At 44.4% G+C, this 20371-nt stretch overlaps 1 protein-coding gene across 5 annotated transcripts in view; it reads right to left on the bottom strand.

Annotated features, from left to right (window-relative positions):
• vps13d (vacuolar protein sorting 13 homolog D) overlaps positions 1–20371 on the bottom strand; it is a 51365-nt gene that overhangs the window by 6702 nt on the left and 24292 nt on the right. For 4 of the 5 annotated variants that reach the window (XM_081609413.1, XM_081609409.1, XM_081609411.1 and 1 more), the window contains exons 33-60: positions 19923–20078; positions 19656–19824; positions 18822–18896; positions 18089–18289; positions 17368–17457; positions 16080–16220; positions 15196–15318; positions 14082–14156; positions 12227–12329; positions 11546–11698; positions 11156–11291; positions 11027–11074; positions 10632–10782; positions 10329–10545; positions 8655–8905; positions 8376–8567; positions 7542–7668; positions 7322–7464; positions 6278–6408; positions 5323–5498; positions 4952–5075; positions 3579–3814; positions 3371–3473; positions 2833–2990; positions 2640–2748; positions 1477–1647; positions 948–1052; positions 225–374 (exon numbers count right to left, since the gene is read on the bottom strand). In XM_081609413.1, coding sequence (XP_081465539.1) covers positions 225–374; positions 948–1052; positions 1477–1647; positions 2640–2748; positions 2833–2990; positions 3371–3473; positions 3579–3814; positions 4952–5075; positions 5323–5498; positions 6278–6408; positions 7322–7464; positions 7542–7668; positions 8376–8567; positions 8655–8905; positions 10329–10545; positions 10632–10782; positions 11027–11074; positions 11156–11291; positions 11546–11698; positions 12227–12329; positions 14082–14156; positions 15196–15318; positions 16080–16220; positions 17368–17457; positions 18089–18289; positions 18822–18896; positions 19656–19824; positions 19923–20078 — 4014 coding nt within the window. The remainder of the gene's footprint in view (positions 1–224; positions 375–947; positions 1053–1476; positions 1648–2639; positions 2749–2832; positions 2991–3370; positions 3474–3578; positions 3815–4951; positions 5076–5322; positions 5499–6277; positions 6409–7321; positions 7465–7541; positions 7669–8375; positions 8568–8654; positions 8906–10328; positions 10546–10631; positions 10783–11026; positions 11075–11155; positions 11292–11545; positions 11699–12226; positions 12330–14081; positions 14157–15195; positions 15319–16079; positions 16221–17367; positions 17458–18088; positions 18290–18821; positions 18897–19655; positions 19825–19922; positions 20079–20371) is intronic. The other variant, XM_081609412.1, reaches the window with a different exon arrangement.

The following is a 20371-nucleotide window of genomic DNA, read 5'->3' as shown; positions in this document are numbered from 1 at the left end:
TATTTATCCTGCCAGGGACAAAAACATCATTTTAAGTTTCATCCTCATTTTCTCTGAAACCACAGCAGCTGCTGTGATATTTACATTTCTGATGGAAACGCCCAACTGTTAGCTTATCTTTGACACCAAGATGATCGAAACAGAGTTAGTAACTGCTGAGAAAAACAAAATTAGATTTGGGTGTAAGCCATTTCATTTTGAATGAGGCCTGGGGACGGACTGACCTGGATGTTCTGGATGCTCAGCTCCAGGACTTCGGTGGCTGCTGTGCGCGTGAAGTGAACGTTCACGCCAGAGAGCGTCGCGAAAATGAGCTCCTCTGGAAGCTTGTTGACCAGAGAGACGCCCAGACCGTCCTCCAGGTTGACCAGCACCTGACCGGAGACACGGAGGCAGCGTCAGGAAAACAGGGCCGCTGCAGGCGGAGCAAACGGAGAAAAGCTCCCGCCGGGAAACACGGGCGTGTTCAGGTTGACCTCGGGAAGCTTTAGATGGACCGTTTCATTTCTCAACTCCAGATGTGAAATGTTTGTCACAAAAAACTCAGACATTTTTTGGATTAATCACAGAAATTTCAAGAAAAACATGAAGATGTCTAAGCCCCAAAAGTTTTTTTTAAAATTTTGAAAATAATCTCTGAAATTTTCTAGAAAAAAAAAAAACTTGGTAAATTTCTGAGCTCATTAAGATGAAAATTTGTGACTTTCTGACATTTTCTGAGTTTCAAAAGTTGAAAATTTTCAACTTCTGGAGCTCAAACTTCCACATTCTTTCTACAAAATTCCTGGGAATAATCTCACAATTTTTTTCATTTTTTTTCTTGCAAATCTTCAACTTTTCAAACTCAGAAGTGTTTTTTTTTTTTCCTTCCAGAACATTTCAGAGATTAATCTGAGGCTTTCTGCAGGAACCCAGCCGGCCTGCAGCAAATGCAAAGCTTGCTGCACCTCCAGCTCCTGCTCCGGCTCCGGCTTCTCCTCTTCTTCTTTGCCGACTTCCTTTTCTTCGCTGGAGGAGCTCCACAGTGTCCTCCTCTGGCTGAAGTCACTGATCTGAAAACAGGAGCATGTTGCTCAGAGGCGCAGCGGCAGCAGAACAGAACTAGCAGGGAAGTTATCGATTAATGAGTTCATTTAAAGTTGATTGATCTGATTGAATCGTTCATAAGCTGCCATTTTCTTGAAAACCTCAGTTATACATTCATATATGGGGCCTAATTTTGATCTAATACAATCATAAGATAATTAACTATTTCCATCCCCAACTGAAACCGACAACAACCTTTCACATTTAGCATCTAATTTCCCTTTGGGGTCAATAAGGTGATTTTGAATGTTCATTTCAACCTGGACTGATCTCTAAGTAAAGAAGTTCACCACTTCATGCCGATTTATTTTACTACTAAACAAATGTTCGTTTTTAAGAAGCTAGCAGGCTAACAGCTGATTCCCGGTCCTGTCTGGGTTCTGGACTCACCTGGAGGACGCGGGTTGGTCCATCTGGCAGAACCTGGACCGACAGGACTCCCGATCCAGGTCTCATCTTCTGGTTGATGAACTGCTGCTCTGGACCGGGCTGATCCAGACCCGAATCTGGCCCCAGAACCACCTCCGCCCCGTCATGCATCCCCGCCACGCCATTTTTCACCTGAGGGGCCAAAGGTCGTGGTTCAGGTTTACCAACAGAGCTGGAGTATAATTGGAGACATGGCTTCGTTTCTGGGCTGCACAGTGGTGCAGTTGGTAGAGCTGTTGCCTTGCAGGAAGAAGGTTCTGGGTTCGATTCCCGGCCCAGGTCTTTCTGCATGGAGTCTCCATGTTCTCCCTGTGCATGGTGGGTTTTCTCCAGGTACTCCGGTTTCCTCCCACAGTCCAAAAACATGACTGTCAAGTTGATTGGTCTGTCTAAATTGTCCCTAGGTGTGTGTGTGTGTGCATGGTTGTGTGTCTCTGTGTTGCCCTGCGACAGAGTGGCGACCTGTCCAGGTGACCCCGCCTCTCGCCCGGAACGTTAGCTGGAGAGGCACCAGCACCTCCTGACCCCACTGAGGGACAAGGGTGAAAGAAAATGGATGGATGGCTTCGTTTCTGGGTTCCTGCCATTGTTTTTGCCCAACTCTGGTTTATTGTCTCAGTGACATGATTATTTTCTTTTTGCAATATTTCCCATATTTTCGTGCTAATTTCCCCCATTCTGGTGGAGAACATGCTGTGTGATGCCGTAATAGGTAATAAAGTAAAAATAAAACTGGGTTTAAAATGTAATAAACACAATTAAAGCCGCATTATGTCATAAAGTCTCAATGGCTTTGCGTTGAAAAGCCTGCAGGCTGATGTTGCTGCTCATGTCTTCACTGCTGAATGTGGAGAAACAACCTACCATGTTATGAATGCTCAGGCTAACTAGCCTGAGCATTCATAACATGGTACCAGCGCTAAGGCCCGCCTCCTGGCTCTGATTGGTTGTTTCTAGTGAGAGAAGGCAAAGGAGTTCACAGTTTATCTTTCTCATAGCAAACTGTCACCAAATGGTGACAGTTTTAACAAACATGTAAAACTAAATATTCGTAATGAAAGTTACATGGTGCAGCTTTAGAGAGAGATGAGCTAAAATAACAGAGGATGAGGCGAGAGCCGGACCTGAACCACCAGGAGGGGGAGGCCGCAGGTCAGCATGCCGTGGCTGAAGTACCAGGTCTGGGTGGTGCTGCGGCGCGAGTCGGGCCTCCTCAGCATCAACGGCTCAAACCTGCCAGGAAGCAGGCGGGCGGGCGGTCAGGGGGATTCAGGCTCACCACGGCGTACGGCGGGCGGGCGGATCCAGAACCGGTACCTGTTATCGCTGACGGCAGCCAGCCCGGCGATGTCCAGGACCAGGGAGGTGTCCAGCGGTCGGGGCTGGGACGGCTTGCTCTGTGGGGGGGAGGAGCCTTCGTGGCACAGCATGCCGGACTCGGTCATCCTCCACAGCTGGGAGCGCTTCCCCGGCTCCTGCAGAACCAACAACACGACCATGTTGGACTTAATCACATCGTCGCTTTGACAAACAACCACCTGCAGCTTCATGACGTCACGTCTGCATTCCAGATGAACTCCTTTAAATTTCATTTCATTTTCCGTTGGGATCAACAGAGTATTTCTGAATTTGAATCATTTCTGACAAGAGTGCAGATTGGATTTGTTTTAAATCTACCAGAATCTGAAGTTTCAACACGTTTTTCATGCTAAAACAAAAATTAGATCCTGTCATTTCTTTAGCTTTTAACGTCGGAACAAAAGAATGTAACTAATTTTAATTATTTATGGCAAATATTTCTGCGGTGGTCTGGCTTTAAACGTGGTTCCAGATTTTCCCACCTTCCCTCTCTCACCTTTTTCCTGAGGATGACCCGTCGGGTTTTTGGGTCCACGTCCAGAACCAACTCCGCGCCGCTCCCCAGGCGCTGCTTCCCAACCGGTCTCCTCTCCAGGTTCCTGCTCCGACAGAACGACCCGGTTAGCTTAGCACCAAGCCCAACAACTATCTTAAAGCTGCTAGCTCAGCGGTTTGGGTCGCTGTGAGGGGGAGGCGGGTCGTACGGGGAGAAGGTGTGCGTGGCGGCGATGTAGATGAAGTTCTCGTAGTACAGCTTGTTGTATTCCTTGAAGAAGTTCATGTTGGCTGTGACCTCGGACGACCCCGCCCCCTTCACGATGAGGGTGATGCACGGCGGCAGCGTGGGCTCGTCGCAGGCGTAGTCCATCACCGACGCGGCCTTCACCTCGGACTGCAGCCGCAGGTCGGCCACGCCGTGCTGCCAGAACTGGACCGGAACCTGGAGGTGAAACATCCGGACGTCAACAGCTGCGTCGGATATGTTCACTTAATAAACCCTAAAGATGAATCCCTCAAATCATAAACTCAGCTGTTTTGTGTCACTTGCAGTAATTCAGAAGAACTTTTAACCAAACTGAACGTTTTCTGTTCGCGTTCTTTTGAGGAACGTTGTCATTATAGTGAAAACCATCGATCTACGGCCTCCATTTTGTATTTACATGTGTTTATTTTGAACTTGACATGTGATCCAAGTATGTTACGCATTTTTTTGTTTCTGTTGTTGGAAGTATGGAACTGATCCAAACACAAGAAAGAAAGAATTAGTTGAAAACGGAGCAGCTCGTCTTTCTCAGAATCGCTCCAGATAAAAATATCGTCAGGACGCACAAAGCCTTCAGTCGGCCTTTGGTTAAAAATAAGGCTGAAATGGGCCATTTATGCTTTTTCAGTCCCTAAGTGACCAAATGTTTTATATAATCGACTGTTATGAAGCCAAACTGTGCACCATTTTAACACAAGGCCTGCTTTAAAAGGCTGTAACCTTAACTGTTACCTCTTAAATAATGCAACAGGAATCCTGGACAAAAGTCTGTTAAGACATGAAAACATGTCTGAACTATAATGATAGAGTTTTTAAAAGAACCTTATTTAATTATTTTATGCTATAAAGTGCTGTAATTGAATATTTATGACTCAGTATGCTACAATACTAATGTTATATTGCAGTTTTTTGTAGTTTTTTTTTTTTCTGAGGATGTGGACCTGTTATCATGGCAACGGCTAATGGCGATCAAAACAAACAAACAAACAAACTACAGAAGTTCACTGAAATACTAACAGCTCATTCTATTCACAGGTCTTATCGGTGCTGGGCTTCCACTAATCTGCTGACAGCACTAAGGCGCTAACTTTTACTTAGCGCCTTAGTGCTAACATTGCTAACTTTGAAAACGTTTAGCACATCTAGCTTTCCCTACACTATTTTTTTTTTCTGAATAGATTGTAATTTATTGGGGAGTCTGTAATATTACATCTATAATGCACATTTTCTTCTGGACGTCCTGCTAAATCCTGACATTCATTCCTTAACCAGGCTGTTTCGCAGGCCAGGCGGCGGCGGCGGCGGCCGGCGTACCTCGGATAAGTTGTCGATGCGTAGCGGCGGAGGCAGCTGATCCGTGTCCGTGAAGGAAATCAGGTAGGTGACTCCTTTCAGGCTGATCTCGGTCCGCAGGAAGAAACAGTTCCCCAGCGTGTCTCTGTTCACAGCAACACATCCCCAGTCATGAGGACGGAAACCAGCATGGACCAGCAGCAGTTTGTTTAAGAGCTTTGGTCGTTCTCCAGACATAAACACCTGATTGTCCCGCAAGAGCGCAGGCCAGGCCAATAAGCTACTTTTTTAATTTATCAGCTGACTCGCTCATTGGTTACCTAGCAACAACCTGTTGAGTAACTTAGGGAGCAAACGAGTTGAATCTGCAGAAACCAAACCGCCGGTTTCACCTCATGTTGATGTGGAAGGACTTCGGCTTGTTGACCTCGAAGCCCCCGGACCAGGTGCAGTTGGGGACGTCCATGAGCCGCACACACAGCAGCTGGTCGTAGTCGTTCCGGGGCCAGTGGAAAACCACGCTGGAGCCCGGCAGCGTGGAAATGTACCCCTCAGGGTTGGAGGCGCCCTGACGCACAGAATGGAGCACTTGTTGTTGTTGGTGTGATTGATGAAAATGTCATTTTTACCACTTTGTTAAGAGAACGTTTGAGTTTTCTACGGTGGCTGACGGGTTCAAAACGTGCAGCAAATGCATGAATGATGCAAACAAAAAGCAAACAAATGCAGCAGAAAAACATTGCAAATAAAAAGCAACAGCAGAAAAAAGAAGCAAGAGGGAAAACGCTGCAAAATCGCTCCACAAAACTGAAGTCCTCCAGGCCACTAGGGGGAGTCTGGAGTCTGCAATATTGCAACTATAATGCATATTTTCTTCTGGACATCCTGCTAAGTCCTGACATGCATTCTTTACTGAGCGTCTGCTCCTGCATGATTCAGTAATCGACTCCCCCTAGTGGCCTGGAGGACTTTGCCGAGTTTGGAGCATTTTGTACTTGCTGTTGTTTTTACTATTGGCAGAATTTTCCACAGTTTGCTTCTGTTTTCTGTGATTGCAGCAGTTTTTCCTTTTCTTCTGTTGCATTTGTTTGGGAGTTTGTGCCTGCTGGCCACCGTAGTAAATAATAAGCATCATACAGCATGCCTCCACATCTGGCCTCTTCACATTGGACAGAAGGACTCAGCTCAGTGTTTGTTAGGAATAGGAGATATTTCAGGAAAATCTAATGATTTATCAAACATACCATCACTGGAATTTAAGCAACTTTAAGGAAAGAAAATCCCAATTTTACATCACATTTTGCAGTTAAACTCCACAGCAGGGAGAACTCCTAGACCGTTCCTCACCTGTCCTCTTGCAAACTCTCGCTGAGCGAAGGCCAGTTTGTGTGTTGAGTGGTTATCCAGCAGGTAGCGGGGGGCAAAGGTCACTATGTGGGTGTCTCTGTAGTTTCCTTTCCCTTTATGCACGTGGATTCCTGCAGGAACGATTGAGGAAACGGTCGCTGCTGGGTTTAAATAATACTTCACTCATCGGTTGCAGCAGGATTCAGAGACCCAAAAGCAACTCCATGCATGAAGAGCTGGAACGATCATTCATGATGAATCCATCATCGTCAACGAACTTAGTAATGAGTTAAGTGGCGCATAAAAACCCAACCAGGTCATTTGCTGAAAGAAGAGCACAGTAATTGAGCCAAAACTGAACAAAAATAAACATATTTTGGAATTAAAATGAAAAACCTTCCGTCTGTCTGTCTGTAAATATGTTCCAGTTTTTGTTTTCACCCGATTCCAAATCTGTAAAATAAATCTCCTACTTGGCACCTTTTCTGTCCAATTATCAGTAAATTTAAAAATCAATCACCAGATCAGCTGTAAGCTGAACTGATGTTAAGATTTACAGCTGCAGATGCACCAAACGATCCAGTCTTCACTGAAAACATGCTACCGTTGCATTTAGGCAATTAAAAGATGTATTTACTTATTTATAAAAAGTGATTATTTGTATATTTTCCCAAATAATTTAAGTGAGTAAATCTAAAATCTGCAAAATGTGACAGTATTTCCGGTTAATCTTCAGACAAATGAATAGAAGAATCAATTACTAAAATAATTATCTGTTGGCTCCTACATGCATGAACTGAATCCTTAACTGGAAATCCATTGATTATGTATCAGTCTGATTACGTTACAGAACGAGAACAGGTCATGCTGCCTCATGCTGGAGACCATAAACCCTGAAATCGGTGATTTAACGAGTCAACAACCCCAAACAAACCATCGTGTTGGAGATAAACTCATATTTTTTAAATACCGTTTTCAGCACACATGTCCGTCTTTAGCTCTCATTCGTCTCTGATCGGAAATCTGACAGAGCGTCTTGCTTGCCTATGTTGTAGATGAGTCCCGGTTTGTTCCCCGGCTGCGTGACGTTCAGGGCTCGGACTCCGCTCCCTCCGTCCAGGGAGAAGCGCTGGCACCAGCCGGGAACGCCGTCCGGGTGGATCCCTTTCCCAATCCGCATCGTGCACCTGGAGCAAAGATGAGCAGGAGGAGTGAAGGACAACCCGGCTCCTCTGGGAGCAAAGAGCGGCGTCGGCGCGCCTACATGGACGGCTGCTCCTTGTCTGTGTAGCAGAACAGCAGAGGGCTGAGGCTGCGGGCCAACTCGTGCTCCTGGAACTGGCCCGCCGCGTCGGTTTTGGTGTTGTCCTGACGGAAAATCAGCGGCAGACCTGAGGAACCAAAGAGGACTCAGTGCCACAGGGAAATGATTAGTTCAGCAAAATCCTTCACATGCGAAACAAGAGCCGAACGTGGCGCGGATCAGATGGCCACCGTGGTTGTCAAGGAAAAGTCATTTCTCCACTGCATTTGCCAATATTTATGAAAGACGAATACTCTGTAAAATCACACATTCTTAGTAAGAATGTACTAAGAATGTGTGTATAATAATAAGAAAATAGAATCACATTTTCTTATTATTTTTGGTTAACTTGGTTGTCATGGGAAATCATTTTTTCACTAAAATTGCCAATTCTACATATTTTGAACCATAGAAATCATACATATTTTCTTCATCTACAGTTTCCTCCTTCTGATGGACATTTTCAAAATGGCCGCCAAAGTTGTGATGTATGTTTTTGCTACAATCTGCAGTAATTATTGCCAAAACATGATCCGAAGCTAACGCTAACAATTAAGAGGATCCTCTCTCCGTCTCAAATCTTTGGCTCTTTCCAGTTGATGCTGAAAACATAAGATGAAGTTCATCAAAGTCATGAAAATGGGTAACGTTTTATGAAAGTAAATGGTTTAAAGAACGGCGGCCATCTGGAAGATACTGGGAAATGCAACATTTTTATGCTTTGAAAGCTATTTACAGTAATGTTCGGCATTATTTAGGTGAATGCAGCAGCAGCAGCCTGAAGATGAGGGTTACCGGTCTTGTTGATGAGCCAGTAGGGAGCAGAGACCAGGATCTTCAGCGCTCCTTTTGCTCTCAGGACGATGCGGATGGTGAGACTCAGCTGCTGCTTGTTGGTGTCGTACAGCCTCATGCCCACCATGTAGTTCTGAGTGCCCGGAGGAATCACCAGCTCTTTGCACTCGGGGAAGTTCTCCAGATGGACTCCTGGAAACACATGGGGCCCAGCATGAGAACAGGGGCGGTCGGTGGGGAGGGGGGGCTAAGGACCAGTCAGAGAGCGAGCTTCCCCACCCAGCTCGATGTTCTGGGACGTGTCAGCAGAGTGAAGCACCGCCTCCTCTCTGGGCTTCAGAGAGCCTCTGATGTTGGTTCCTTTGATGTAGAAGTTGAGGTCACAGGGCAGCAGGTTGGTCAGCACCACGGTGGGCAGCAGGTAGATGGTGTGACCCGGCTGCCGGTAGATCTGCTGAGCGCCGCCGGAAACCTGCGGCTTCGCCGGCTTCTGCTCTGGAAAGTTCTCCTTCTTGATGACCACACAGAATCTGCAGAAAGCAGAATATTTTATTAAAGTTAATAAACACCAGGAATGGCTCTGGGGGTGGCTAGAAGAAAACGATGCATTTCAGGGTCTCTGCAGGTTTCACCAACTCAAATTTAAGGCCTTTAAAGACCAGTATGAACTAAATTTAAGAACTATTTCACTACAGAAATGTAGAAAAGAAAATCATGCATTTCATTTAGTAGTAGAACCAAGTTTTTTTCACAGAGCACACATAACATAGTTTATGCACTCGCTAGCTAACTAGCGAGGGTGTTTTAGCAGCTAGTTAGCAGTAGCCTCAACCATTCCAAGTCACTGGACAGAATGAAGACATCTGCATGCAGCGCAAACCTTTGCCTTACAGAAAAGTCTGAGAGAAAGACAATCTACACAGAATATACAAGATTAAATCCCACCGTAACAAAATTTAACACATGAGATTAACTTACATACCATACCATACCATACCATACCAACTTTATTTATAAAGCACTTTAAAACAACCACAGCTGATACAAAGTGCTGTACATTAAAACACAGCATAATAAAAAAAAAAATAAAAACTCTTACAGTTTAAAAACAAAAACATACACTCTAAAACTAGATCCCGCAGGAGTTAAAAGCCAAGTAAAATAAATGGGTTTTAAGACGAACTTTAAAATGAACATGTTTCAGTTCATTTAAAGAGGCAACATTTTACAGCACAATCCAGGAACCATGTTACCTTCAATTGCTATAAAAATGTTACATATATCAAATGCAGAGGAATATTTGCATATTTCCATATTAATGGAATATTTTCCATATCTGACTGTTTCTTGTTTTTTTCTTTAAACGCTGGGAAAATTTGAAGCCTATCGGTCATTTTGCAGGTTATAATTCTCCTAAAGTTATGGAACGCCTTGCCTTTGCAGGTCAGAGAGGCCCCTTCACTGTCCACTTTTAAAGCTTGTCTTAAAACCCATTTATTTTACTTGGCTTTCAACACCAGTGGGAGCTAGTTTTAAATTGTATGTTTTTGTTTTTAAACTAAAGAGTTTTTTTTATTTATTTATTTTTATTGTTATGTTGTGTTTTACTGTACAGCACTTTGCATCAGCTGTGGTTGTTTTAAAGTGCTTTATAAATAAAGTTGGATTGGATTGGATTGGATAAATATGCTCTCCTCCTGGGCGGCGCCCAGGAGGAGAGCGGCAGACGCTACAGTGCTACCAACATGGCCGCTGTGCAGCTCCCAGCTGAATGGTTGCCATGGAAATTAAAGGATTTGTATGAAAGCATCAAAGCAACACTCCAGGTATAAAATAATGTAAAGCTCGTAGAAGTTGATTTTACATAAAGCTGCCCCTTTAAGACATTTGAAGGACTTAATTTTAGATGCTTGATTTTACTTTTTAAGGCTGCGTGAAAAACCCAGCATTTACTTGAAGTTACGTTCAGGCGACTCATCAAAATCAGTTGACTGGCAGTCCCTCTTGCTGCTTTTGACCTCTCCGGGTTGCTCCACGCTGGTCCAGTGGACCGGAACCTTGCAGAAGAACAGACCCATGCCTTGAGGCCGGGCCTGCAGCCGCCAGGAGGTCAGGTGGAGGGGGACGGCTAACGCCTGGCCAGGCATGATGGGAGGCAGCACCACCGGCTCTGTCCAAAACAACAGAAGATAAATGCAGATTTCAAAACCGTTCTGCATCCGATTCTCCCAGCAGGATGTAAGGAAGGAGCCTCACTGTCGGGCGCAGAGGGACTATCCAGCCGGATCTCCATCTGAACATCCATGCGGTTCTTCACCATCAGGGCCGAGCGCACGGTGATGACCTTCCGGGCGCTGCCCTCCATGGTGATGGCGAACACCACCCTGACAGGGGGCAGCTCTGAGAACTGAGGGGAAAACGATCACAGTAGAAAACACCGATATGTCAGGAAAATCACACAAAAAGTCTGAAACATGGATAAAGTCTGAAGGTATCGCATCTCACAGCGCAGTGAAAAGTTTTCACTTAAAAAAATGTCAAGAAAGTAGGAAGTAGGTCAGTTATGCTAGCTTGACTGTGACAACCTTAACATGTGGATATGCTGCAGAATTATTTTACTTTTTCAGGATGTTTTTGGTTAACGAACGTACATAAACGTGAGGATGGATGATGTTGGTCCTGCTGATCAGGCTGCCGACCTGCGAGGCAGAGAGGGAGGAAAACAACATGGCAGGTCCGTAATCATCTCATACATTCTGCTAGTTTGGTTTTGTTCTCACAATGCCTGAGGAGTTGTTTCTGTCCGGGGCAGCGTATCTGAAGAAAACCCCCACTTTTTCCACCGACACCGGCTCAACTTGCTCCCAGCCACAGACTCTGACCAGCAGCTGGTGGAGCTTCAGCTCATGAGTGTGTCTGCAGGAGAGGAGGAGGAGGAGGAGGAGGAGGAACAGAGAAGGAGGAGGAGGAGGAGAAGAGGAGGGGGAGGAAGAGGAAGAGGAGGAGCAGAGAAAGGCAGAGAGGTCAGAGAGAAGAACCAGGTAGTGTTTATGGACAAAGGAGAACTAAAGCTGGTGCCATTAAATGACGTCAGCTCAGACTGAACTGCTGCTCTGAGTCAGAGACAGATGGACAGACAGACGGATGAACAGATGGACGGATGGACGTACCGGTGACGTAGCTTCTCGCGGGCCTCGAACTCAAAGGGAATCTCCTCGCCAGGCAGAACCTCCCTCCACTGACTGAGGTTGTGAGTGTCGTCAGTTCGTGAACTCTGGAGGTCGGAGATGGAGTCAGCACTGCTGCTGTGGGACAGCGCCACCCTGTGGAGACGGGGGGAAGTGTGCACTCATTACTGGAAGGAGGGGTGAGCGGATGAATGGATGGACAGATGGATAGGTAATTGGTGCTGCGCTGTGATTGGTGCTGCGCTGTGATTGGTCCTATACTGTGACTGGTGCTGCGCTGTGATTGGTCCTCTGCTGTGATTGGTGCTGCACTGTGATTGGTCCTCTGCTGTGACTGGTGCTGCACTGTGATTGGTCCTTTGCTGTGATTGGTGCTGCACTGTGATTGGTGCTCTGCTGTGACTGGTGCTGCACTGTGATTGGTCCTTTGCTGTGATTGGTGCTGCACTGTGATTGGTGCTGCTCTGTGATTGGTCCTCACAGCAGGTGCTGCACTGTGATTGGTCCTATACTGTGACTGGTGCTGCACTGTGATTGGTCCTCTGCTGTGACTGGTGCTGCACTGTGATTGGTCCTCTGCTGTGACTGGTGCTGCGCTGTGATTGGTGCTGTGCTGTGATTGGTGCTGTGATGTGATTGGTGCTGCGCTGTGATTGGACGTACCTTGTGGGGGTTGTGGTCGACGTGGCGAACCACATGGTGCAGCCTGTGTGGTTTCGGAGTGCGAATGGGACAAACGGCTGCCTCCTCTTTGATATCTTCACATCTTTGGAGAAAACAAACGAACCTCAGAGAGAGCAACCTTTTCTGCCATTTATGTCAAACATTTACAGACTTATGACAAAATATAATTATATGAAGTGTAAGGTGTCAAAGTAAAATAAACAACCAACTTTAACCGTTATAACAACAAAATATCTGAGTGTGCCAACAGAAAAAAGCTGCAACTAACGATTATTTTAGTAACTGATTAATCGATTATTCAGATACAAAAATTTGCCCTTTCTGCAGATTTTTCAACCACTCAGGCTTATTTTATTCAACATTACATTTAAAAAAGTAAATAAAAGGTAGACATTTTATTCCCTAAAATCGAATAACAGCGTTCCTTTAGCTTGATCATGTGAAAAGCTCACATATTTCTGTTGGTCTTTGCATCTTTACAGCGTAGAGCTCATCTCCAGATTATTATTTTTATATTAATAATTAGATAGCAACAGCTGCTTCATATGAGCTTTTCTTTACAGATTTGGAACCAGGTGAAGTTAAAACTATGTAACTTATTTACAGACAAGGAAGGTTTTTCATCTGAAATGCAAAATGTTTATATTTTGGACAGTTTGGCTTAATTACTGATTTGACTGTGTTGTCCTTTCAGCATATGGTCTTTTTTAGGATCCGTCTACTCCAGTTGATGATTGATTGATTACTAAATGAGTTGGTTTCAATAACATATTAATTAATTGGATTAATTGCTTCAGCCCTACAGCAGAGGCATTAATCATTTACATGCTACTGGACCGTGAAAAACGCTTCAGAGAGAACATGAAGAACGTAGATGAAGAGCACAGGATAGAGGGGAACCGGCAGCGTTGGTGGAGGAAAACATGGCTGCAAAGGAGGCAGAAACGGTCAGAATGTTCTGCAAAATCTTAAAAACGCTGAATATTTATCTCTGCAGCTCATAACTACAGCTAAGGCTGTGCTGACCAAACGGACATAAATTGGCACAAATGGACATTTAGAAAATACATTTGGGAACACACCAATGTAGAATAATAATAATAATAATAAGTTTTTACGCTTTGGGAGTTGTGTTTCTTTTTTTTGTTTTTCTAAATTGGTTTCTTCGGACAAACTGCAATGGAAACACTTTTTTAAAATCACATGAGTCACATGATCAACAAGCGGATGCTGCTACTGGAGCAAACCAGTACCAGTACGCACCAGTAGGACCAGGCATGTGTTTTAATTCATTATTGCATGAACAAACTTATTCACGTGTGATTTTAATCACATTTAATGAAAACACAGCAAAGTTTTGCATTGGAAATGCAGCTACTACATCCACAAAACACACAATCTTACCTAGAAGCTTTGGTCCAGTTTATAGTGCAAACATCTTAATACACCTGATACGAGACAAACTAACTTAAAAATTACTTTTTAGCAACATTTAAGACTCAATAATTCCTCATATTGAGAAAAAACCTATCAGATATAAGTGAAATAATCTGCTAGTATTTTTAGATCAATATTAAGGAATTATTGATTTAAAACCAGCTCCTATTTCTTGCTGAAAAGTTACTTGTTCGTTAGTTTTGCCTTATTTCAAGTGTTCTAAGATATGTGCACCAAAACCTCAACAAAATACTTTGTAAGATTTTGTGCAGACAAAGTATTATTTATCTGACGCAGTCCTAATTTTTCCTCATGCAGACGAAAAGTTTCCTATGTGCTGAATCCTTCAGGTGGTTTAATGATTGCTGAAGGTGAGAGGGCTGAATCTGACTGGTACCTCTGGAGGGAGTCTGCTGCTCGAGGCTCGTCAGGCTGGCTGTGCTCCTAGCTCTAAGGTGAGTCAGAGGCGCACCTGAGCGCAGAGAGAGACACGGTTACAGCAAACAGAGACACAGAGAGAGACATAGAGAGACAGGGACACAGACAGACAGAGAGGGACAGAGGAAACAGAGACAAACAGGAAACAGAGAGGAAACAAAGGAAACAGCAGAGAGACAGAGGAAACAGAGAGACAAAGAGGAAACATAGAGAGACAAAGGAAACAGAGACAGAGAAGAAACAGAGAGACAAACAGGAAACAGAGAGACACAGAGGAAACGGAGACAAAGAGACAGAGGAAACAGAGACAAAGAGGAAACAGAGAGACACAAGGGAAACAGAGACAAACAGGAAACAGAGAGAGACAAACAGGAAACAGAGGAAACAGCAGAGACAAAGAGGAAACAGAGACAGAGAGGAAACAGAGACAAAGAGGAAACAAAGGAAACAGCAGAGACAAAGAGGAAACAGAGGAAACAGCAGAGACAAAGAGGAAACAGAGAGAGACAAAAAGGAAACAGAGGAAACAGAGAGAGACAAAGAGGAAACAGAGGAAACAGCAGAGACAAAGAGGAAACAGAGACAAAGAGGAAACAGCAGAGACAAAGAGGAAACAGAGACAAAGAGGAAACAGAGAGAGACAAAGAGGAAACAGCAGAGACAAAGAGGAAACAGAGGAAACAGCAGAGACAAAGAGGAAACAGAGACAAAGAGGAAACAGAGACAAACAGGAAACAGAGGAAACAGCAGAGAGACAAACAGGAAACAGAGGAAACAACAGAGAGACAGATGAAACGGAGAGACAAAGAGGAAACAGACAAAAGGCTTAGCGCTCTGTTAGCCCTGTCCTTCTTCCTCTGCTGCACTTTATTCAGCTACATCAACAAGTTTGACACTCAAACTTAAACTTTTATTGTTTTTCTGCCACATCATCTGGAGCCACTAATCATCCTGAAAATACTGCAATAAAACTGCAGAAAACGTTTCTCGTTCCAAGCTTGTTTTTGTTCAGCGGTTCCAGTGAGGAAGTGCGTTCTGCTGAAACTGTAGTTTTGCTTTTGACGGGAGCTTACTCTGTCCAAAGCCGGGTGGGTCGACCGAGGACCCCAACCAGTGGGGGGGCGGCGATGGAGGAGCCTGCTCTTCTGCCTGACAGTAGTCAGCCATCCAGGAAGTCTTGGTGGTTTTGTACTGATCTGGACGGGTAGAGGAAGAGGAGTTTAGGGCTGAAACCATTAATCAGATTAACTGTGTTGACTCGATCATTTCAATAATTGTCAACACAGACTCAAAAAAAGGCAATCTGTTGAAAGAAAAGCACACAGAGCAGCAATTTAGCCAAAACTGTACAATATATATGTATACATTTTGCATTTAAGATAAAAAAACCCACATTCATCTGTAAGTATGTAATACCCAAAACTCCTCCAAGGACAGTTTCATAGTTCAGCTTCACCTGGTTTGAATTCTGTGAAAAATGTCCTATTGAGCAGCTTTTTCTACCAATTATCAATCAGTTAATCCAATAAATAATCACCAGATCAGCCCTACACTGTACTGAAGTTCAGCCCAGCAGAAAGGCCACATGTTGATGCTAGGAGCTGCAAATGATCAATGGGTCAAGTGATCAATGGGTCAAATGATCAATGGGTCAAGTGATCAATGGGTCTAGTGATCAATGGGTCAAATGATCAATGGGTCAAGTGATCAATGGGTCTAGTGATCAATGGGTCACTACAGGAAGGCAGCAAAATGCTCTTATTAAAAAATGAAATGTAATATTTGATTATTTGAATATTTTAATTATTTATTTCTAAAATTGCATAAAAAGGCTTAAACAAGAAAATCATATCACTTTCTTTATACGATTAATCACCAGAATAATTGATTAATTGTCAGAATGATCGATTAACCGATAGCTAAAATGATTGTTAGTAATGTCTCTGTTCAGACTCACCCAGCAGAACCGAGGTGATGTTGACGTCCAGCCTCTGCTTTGCTCGAACGCCGACCTTCAGGCGTGGAGGGTGGAGTCGGCCCGCAGCCTGATGCTGCCATGACAGGACGCAGGGCCAGGGCTCGATGAACGGCTCCCAGCCTGGAACACAAGCAGAAACGCTGAACCTCCATCTGGACCCCAGCTCTGGTCCAAGCACCCGGAGAAAGGTCGGTGCTGTCTGGACTCGTTCTGGACGGTTCCACAGCACTCAGGAAGTTCCTCCGTTGCTTTTCACGGTTGGATCGCAGCCGTGGCAACAATCCCGCTTCTGCTTGAGGAGGCGATCTAAGCTGCGGCCTCGTCGGAAATTAAACACATCGGCTTAGAGGTGAATCAATGCCAAGTGTTCCTCCACTGCTGAATTGTCAATTCTCAATTCCACACGGCAAATTTGGAGCTGACAATTTTTTTCCGAACCTAGCAAAGCACCCGAAATGAAAAACAAAAACATGAACTGATCGCATAATTAGTCATGTTTCCATCCAACTTTTTAGCGAACTTTCAAAGTGCTGCTAAAGAAAAAAAAAACGAACACTACTGGTTTGAAGTAGATGGAAACTCTGCAAACCAGTAGTTTCCATCTACTGGTTTGAAGTAGATGGAAACTCTGCAAACCAGTAGTTTCCATCTACTGGTTTGAAGCGAATCAACCAGTGTAATTTTGTCAGACGTTGACGCTCCGTATGGCCGTAATAAACAGGAAGTAGAGATTTCAAAGATGGAGAGCGTTCTGCCCTCTGGAGGTTTGCACTTTGACATTTTTCCAAGACGGGAACGTTTGCTGCGTCAGAACTTATTCGGCCAAAGTGTTTCCATCTCCTTCTTTAGCGTATTAACTCTTTCAGAAAAGATAAAAAAACGCCTCAAGAGAGCGTAGAGATATTTGTGCCAAGTTGGGGCAGTTATTTTGAATTTAGCTGATGAATAGAAATGGATGGAAAATGATGGATCGACAGCTTGCCGCTGTATAACACAGATGACATAAAGAATACCACGATGTTTAGTTACAGAACATTTTTTAAAGTAAAAAAAAAAATGTAAATAAATAAATAAAAAATCTCAACTTGAGGATCCAGAAAATATTCAATCCTGGTAACGTGTTTATAAAGTTTTTAATTATATTTTTCAATGTAAGAACACTAGCTTCTAAAGCTTTAGGAAACTTATTTATTTTCATTTTCACTTGAATACCTGACCTGGACAGTGCTGGAGCCTGGTGCATCTTTCCTTTGCGCAGCTCATTTACCTGACAGCTCTCGGTTGTAGTAATCTCCGGACAGCGTGAAGCTGGCGTTTCCTTCCTGGGTGGAGCCAATGCGCTGCAGCACATTTAGTCCTGCAATAAAAACACAGCAGGCGGCATTTTCACCATCAGTTTGTTGCTTTAAGTCCCACTGACTTAAGGCAACATGTTCTCACTGCATGAGCAACTTCTAGTTTAGTTTAGTTGTAGGTTACAGATTTCAAATTGTAACCTACAACAATTTGTAGGTTACAAACAAATTGTAGGTTACAAAAAGCTACAAAAAGTTACAAAAAGCCTACAAAGCCTGAAGGATGAAAGCGTTTCATCCTTCAGGCTAATTGAATATTCATCAAAAACTAATCTGCCGTGATATTCAACCCATTAAAAGAAGGTTATGTTGTGTTTCTCTGGTTTTACAGTCAAATCTCACTGTGGGATCTATTTCACACTTAGATTTATTCTGTTTCTGTCACACTAAAATGTCTCTGATCAAACTATTTACTGAAGATAACTTCAGTAAATATTAACATTTTCAAACGATGATTTATAATCAGAAACTATCCAAACCAACTTGTCGCTACATGAAAAAGTGATTTTCTCCTTTTTAAATCATGAACCTGGGTCACAAAAGAACCCGGAAGAACATCTGAAGCTCTGCAGGCCTCATTTGGCTCAGCTGAGGTCAGAGGTCATGATTAAACGATGAGAGAGTGAGGCTCACTGGAGAAGGTGAGCTCGGCCAGCGGGATGTCACAGTCCAGGCAGTCGTCGATGAGACAGATGCAGACGCTCTCGGCCTTCACCTCCACGCCGGACAGAGGCCAGGCGTGGCTGCTGGGGCCGGAGTCGGCCCGGCCTCGGGGAAGCCCCGCCACGTTCTCCGAGTTCTCCCACAGCCAGGTGGCCGCCTGGTTCAGCTGGCCTGAGCGGGAAAAAAATAATAATTTGAAGTATTAAAGACAGATTTCTGAGAAAAAAGTCAGAATCGATACTTTTTTCTGTGGCCCGAATCCTCTGCCATATTTTAAAAAGGCAGAGGTTAAAAAGGTTTTATTGGCTCTAGTGGCCTTTACTTCATAGTGAATTCACAGGAGAGAGGTAATGAGAAAAGGGGAAGACATGTGGCTAAGGTCACCGGGCCGGGAGTCGAACCTGCGACGGCAGCATCCTTCACCACTGCGCCACCACAGCCATTTCTTCCTGCATGTTTCTAACCCTGCATACTGGTTATATGAATCAGCATGTTTAAACTGTTTCCTCCTCCATACGCCCAACCTGCCTGCACACCCTTGTCGCTAGTGGGGTCAGGAGGTGCTGGTCCTGTCCAGCTGACGTTCCGGGCGAGAGGCGGGGTCACCCGGACAGGTCACCTGGACAGGTCACCTGGACAGGTCGCCAGTCTGTCGCTGCAGCGCATCTCTTCTCTAACTAAACACAAAAAAACTCAAACTCACCTTTGCAGCTGCTCAGGGCTGTTTTGCAGTCCTCTCTTCTGAAGCCAAGGTTTTGTAAGTGGCTCAGTTTGGTTTCTACAAACAGAAAAATGTATTAAATACACAAACCAAAACATTTATCTGAGCTATTTTTTATACTTCTCAACAAGAATAACAGTTTCTCAGCACATCGCCGCTTATGGGGTTTTCTGTGCCTGAGAGTCAACTCCGCTGAAAGCTGCTGGTTCTGTCACTAATAACTGTCTTTTAACAGAGTGAGGGTAAAATATATGGAGGACAGATCCTGTCATGAATAAGAAAAAATAGACACATAAAGAAATGTTCAAAAATGCTTAGATGCACAAAAATACAGAAAACACAGAATATTTACTGCATTTATTGTGCATTTAATCATATTTAGTCAAAAAAATTTAGAGGCCTGATCATTTTTTCTTCTCAAAGAAAGCAATGGAAAACTATGGAAGACCAATTATGGCATAATTAACAACACATATATAATCACATGACATCATCACATCACATTCACAAAGAAAATACAGACCAGCTTGATCTTTATGGTCAACTCTTGAAAACTGAAAAAAGAGCTGCTAAGGGAAATGTGTTGAACGCAAGAGAGATGAGTAATTTAGTAAAACTATCAAATAAAGTATTTTTCAGAAGAGAAAGGTAGAATTCTTTTTAAATTTAATTTAGAATAAAAACTTGGATATTTTATTTTGATTGTCCAGCTCTACCGGCACATGACATAAAAACAATGATATATGATTAATTATAAAGTGGAAATAAGCTCTAAAACATTTTGGTTTGGGTTCAGAGGAAACCGGTCTCTCATACCGATGAGGCTTTGCGTCTTCTCCTGGGCGCCATCTTTAAATGGCGGCGCTCCATGGGCTGGATCAGCCTGAGAAGGCGGAGCCTGGGCGGCAGAGATGGACTTGGCGATGGACAGGAAGAGCTGGATGTCGTTGTAGGAGAGACGGATGTCCAGAGCAGGAAACTGGATCTGCAGGTTAATCAGGTCAAAGGTCAGTCGAACATCTTAGAATCCGCCTGCAGCGTTAAAACGAAGTGCGACCAAACAGGAAGCAGCGGCGGCCCGACCTCCAGCAGCGGCGGGATGTCCTCCACGTTGAAAGCGTCCAGGAGCCCCGAGCTGCTGGGGTAGGTGGGGCTGCCGCACAGCTCCAGCTGCACGTTGACCGGGTCGATGATGGACAGCGCCGTCTCCTGCTCGCTGCCCAGCCGGCACGAGAACACCTGCAGGGGAAACGCCGCAGCTGAGACATCGTTCTACAGGAGCCCAGAGTAACCCATAGCAACCCGTATCAACCCATAGCAACCCGTAGTAACCCATAGCAACCGGTATCAACCCATAGCAACCCGTATCGACCCATAGCAACCCGTATCAACCCATAGCAACCCGTAGTAACCCATAGCAACCCGTAGTAACCCATAGCAACCGGTATCAACCCATAGCAACCCGTATCAACCCATAGCAACCGGTATCAACCCATAGCAACCCGTAGTAACCCATAGCAACCCGTAGTAAC

The sequence above is a fragment of the Poecilia reticulata genome, chromosome 7 (assembly GCF_904066995.2).
Source record: "Poecilia reticulata chromosome 7, P_reticulata-male-v2, whole genome shotgun sequence".
Lineage (NCBI taxonomy): Eukaryota > Metazoa > Chordata > Actinopteri > Cyprinodontiformes > Poeciliidae > Poecilia > Poecilia reticulata.
This window is presented reverse-complemented; position numbering and strand designations above follow the sequence as displayed.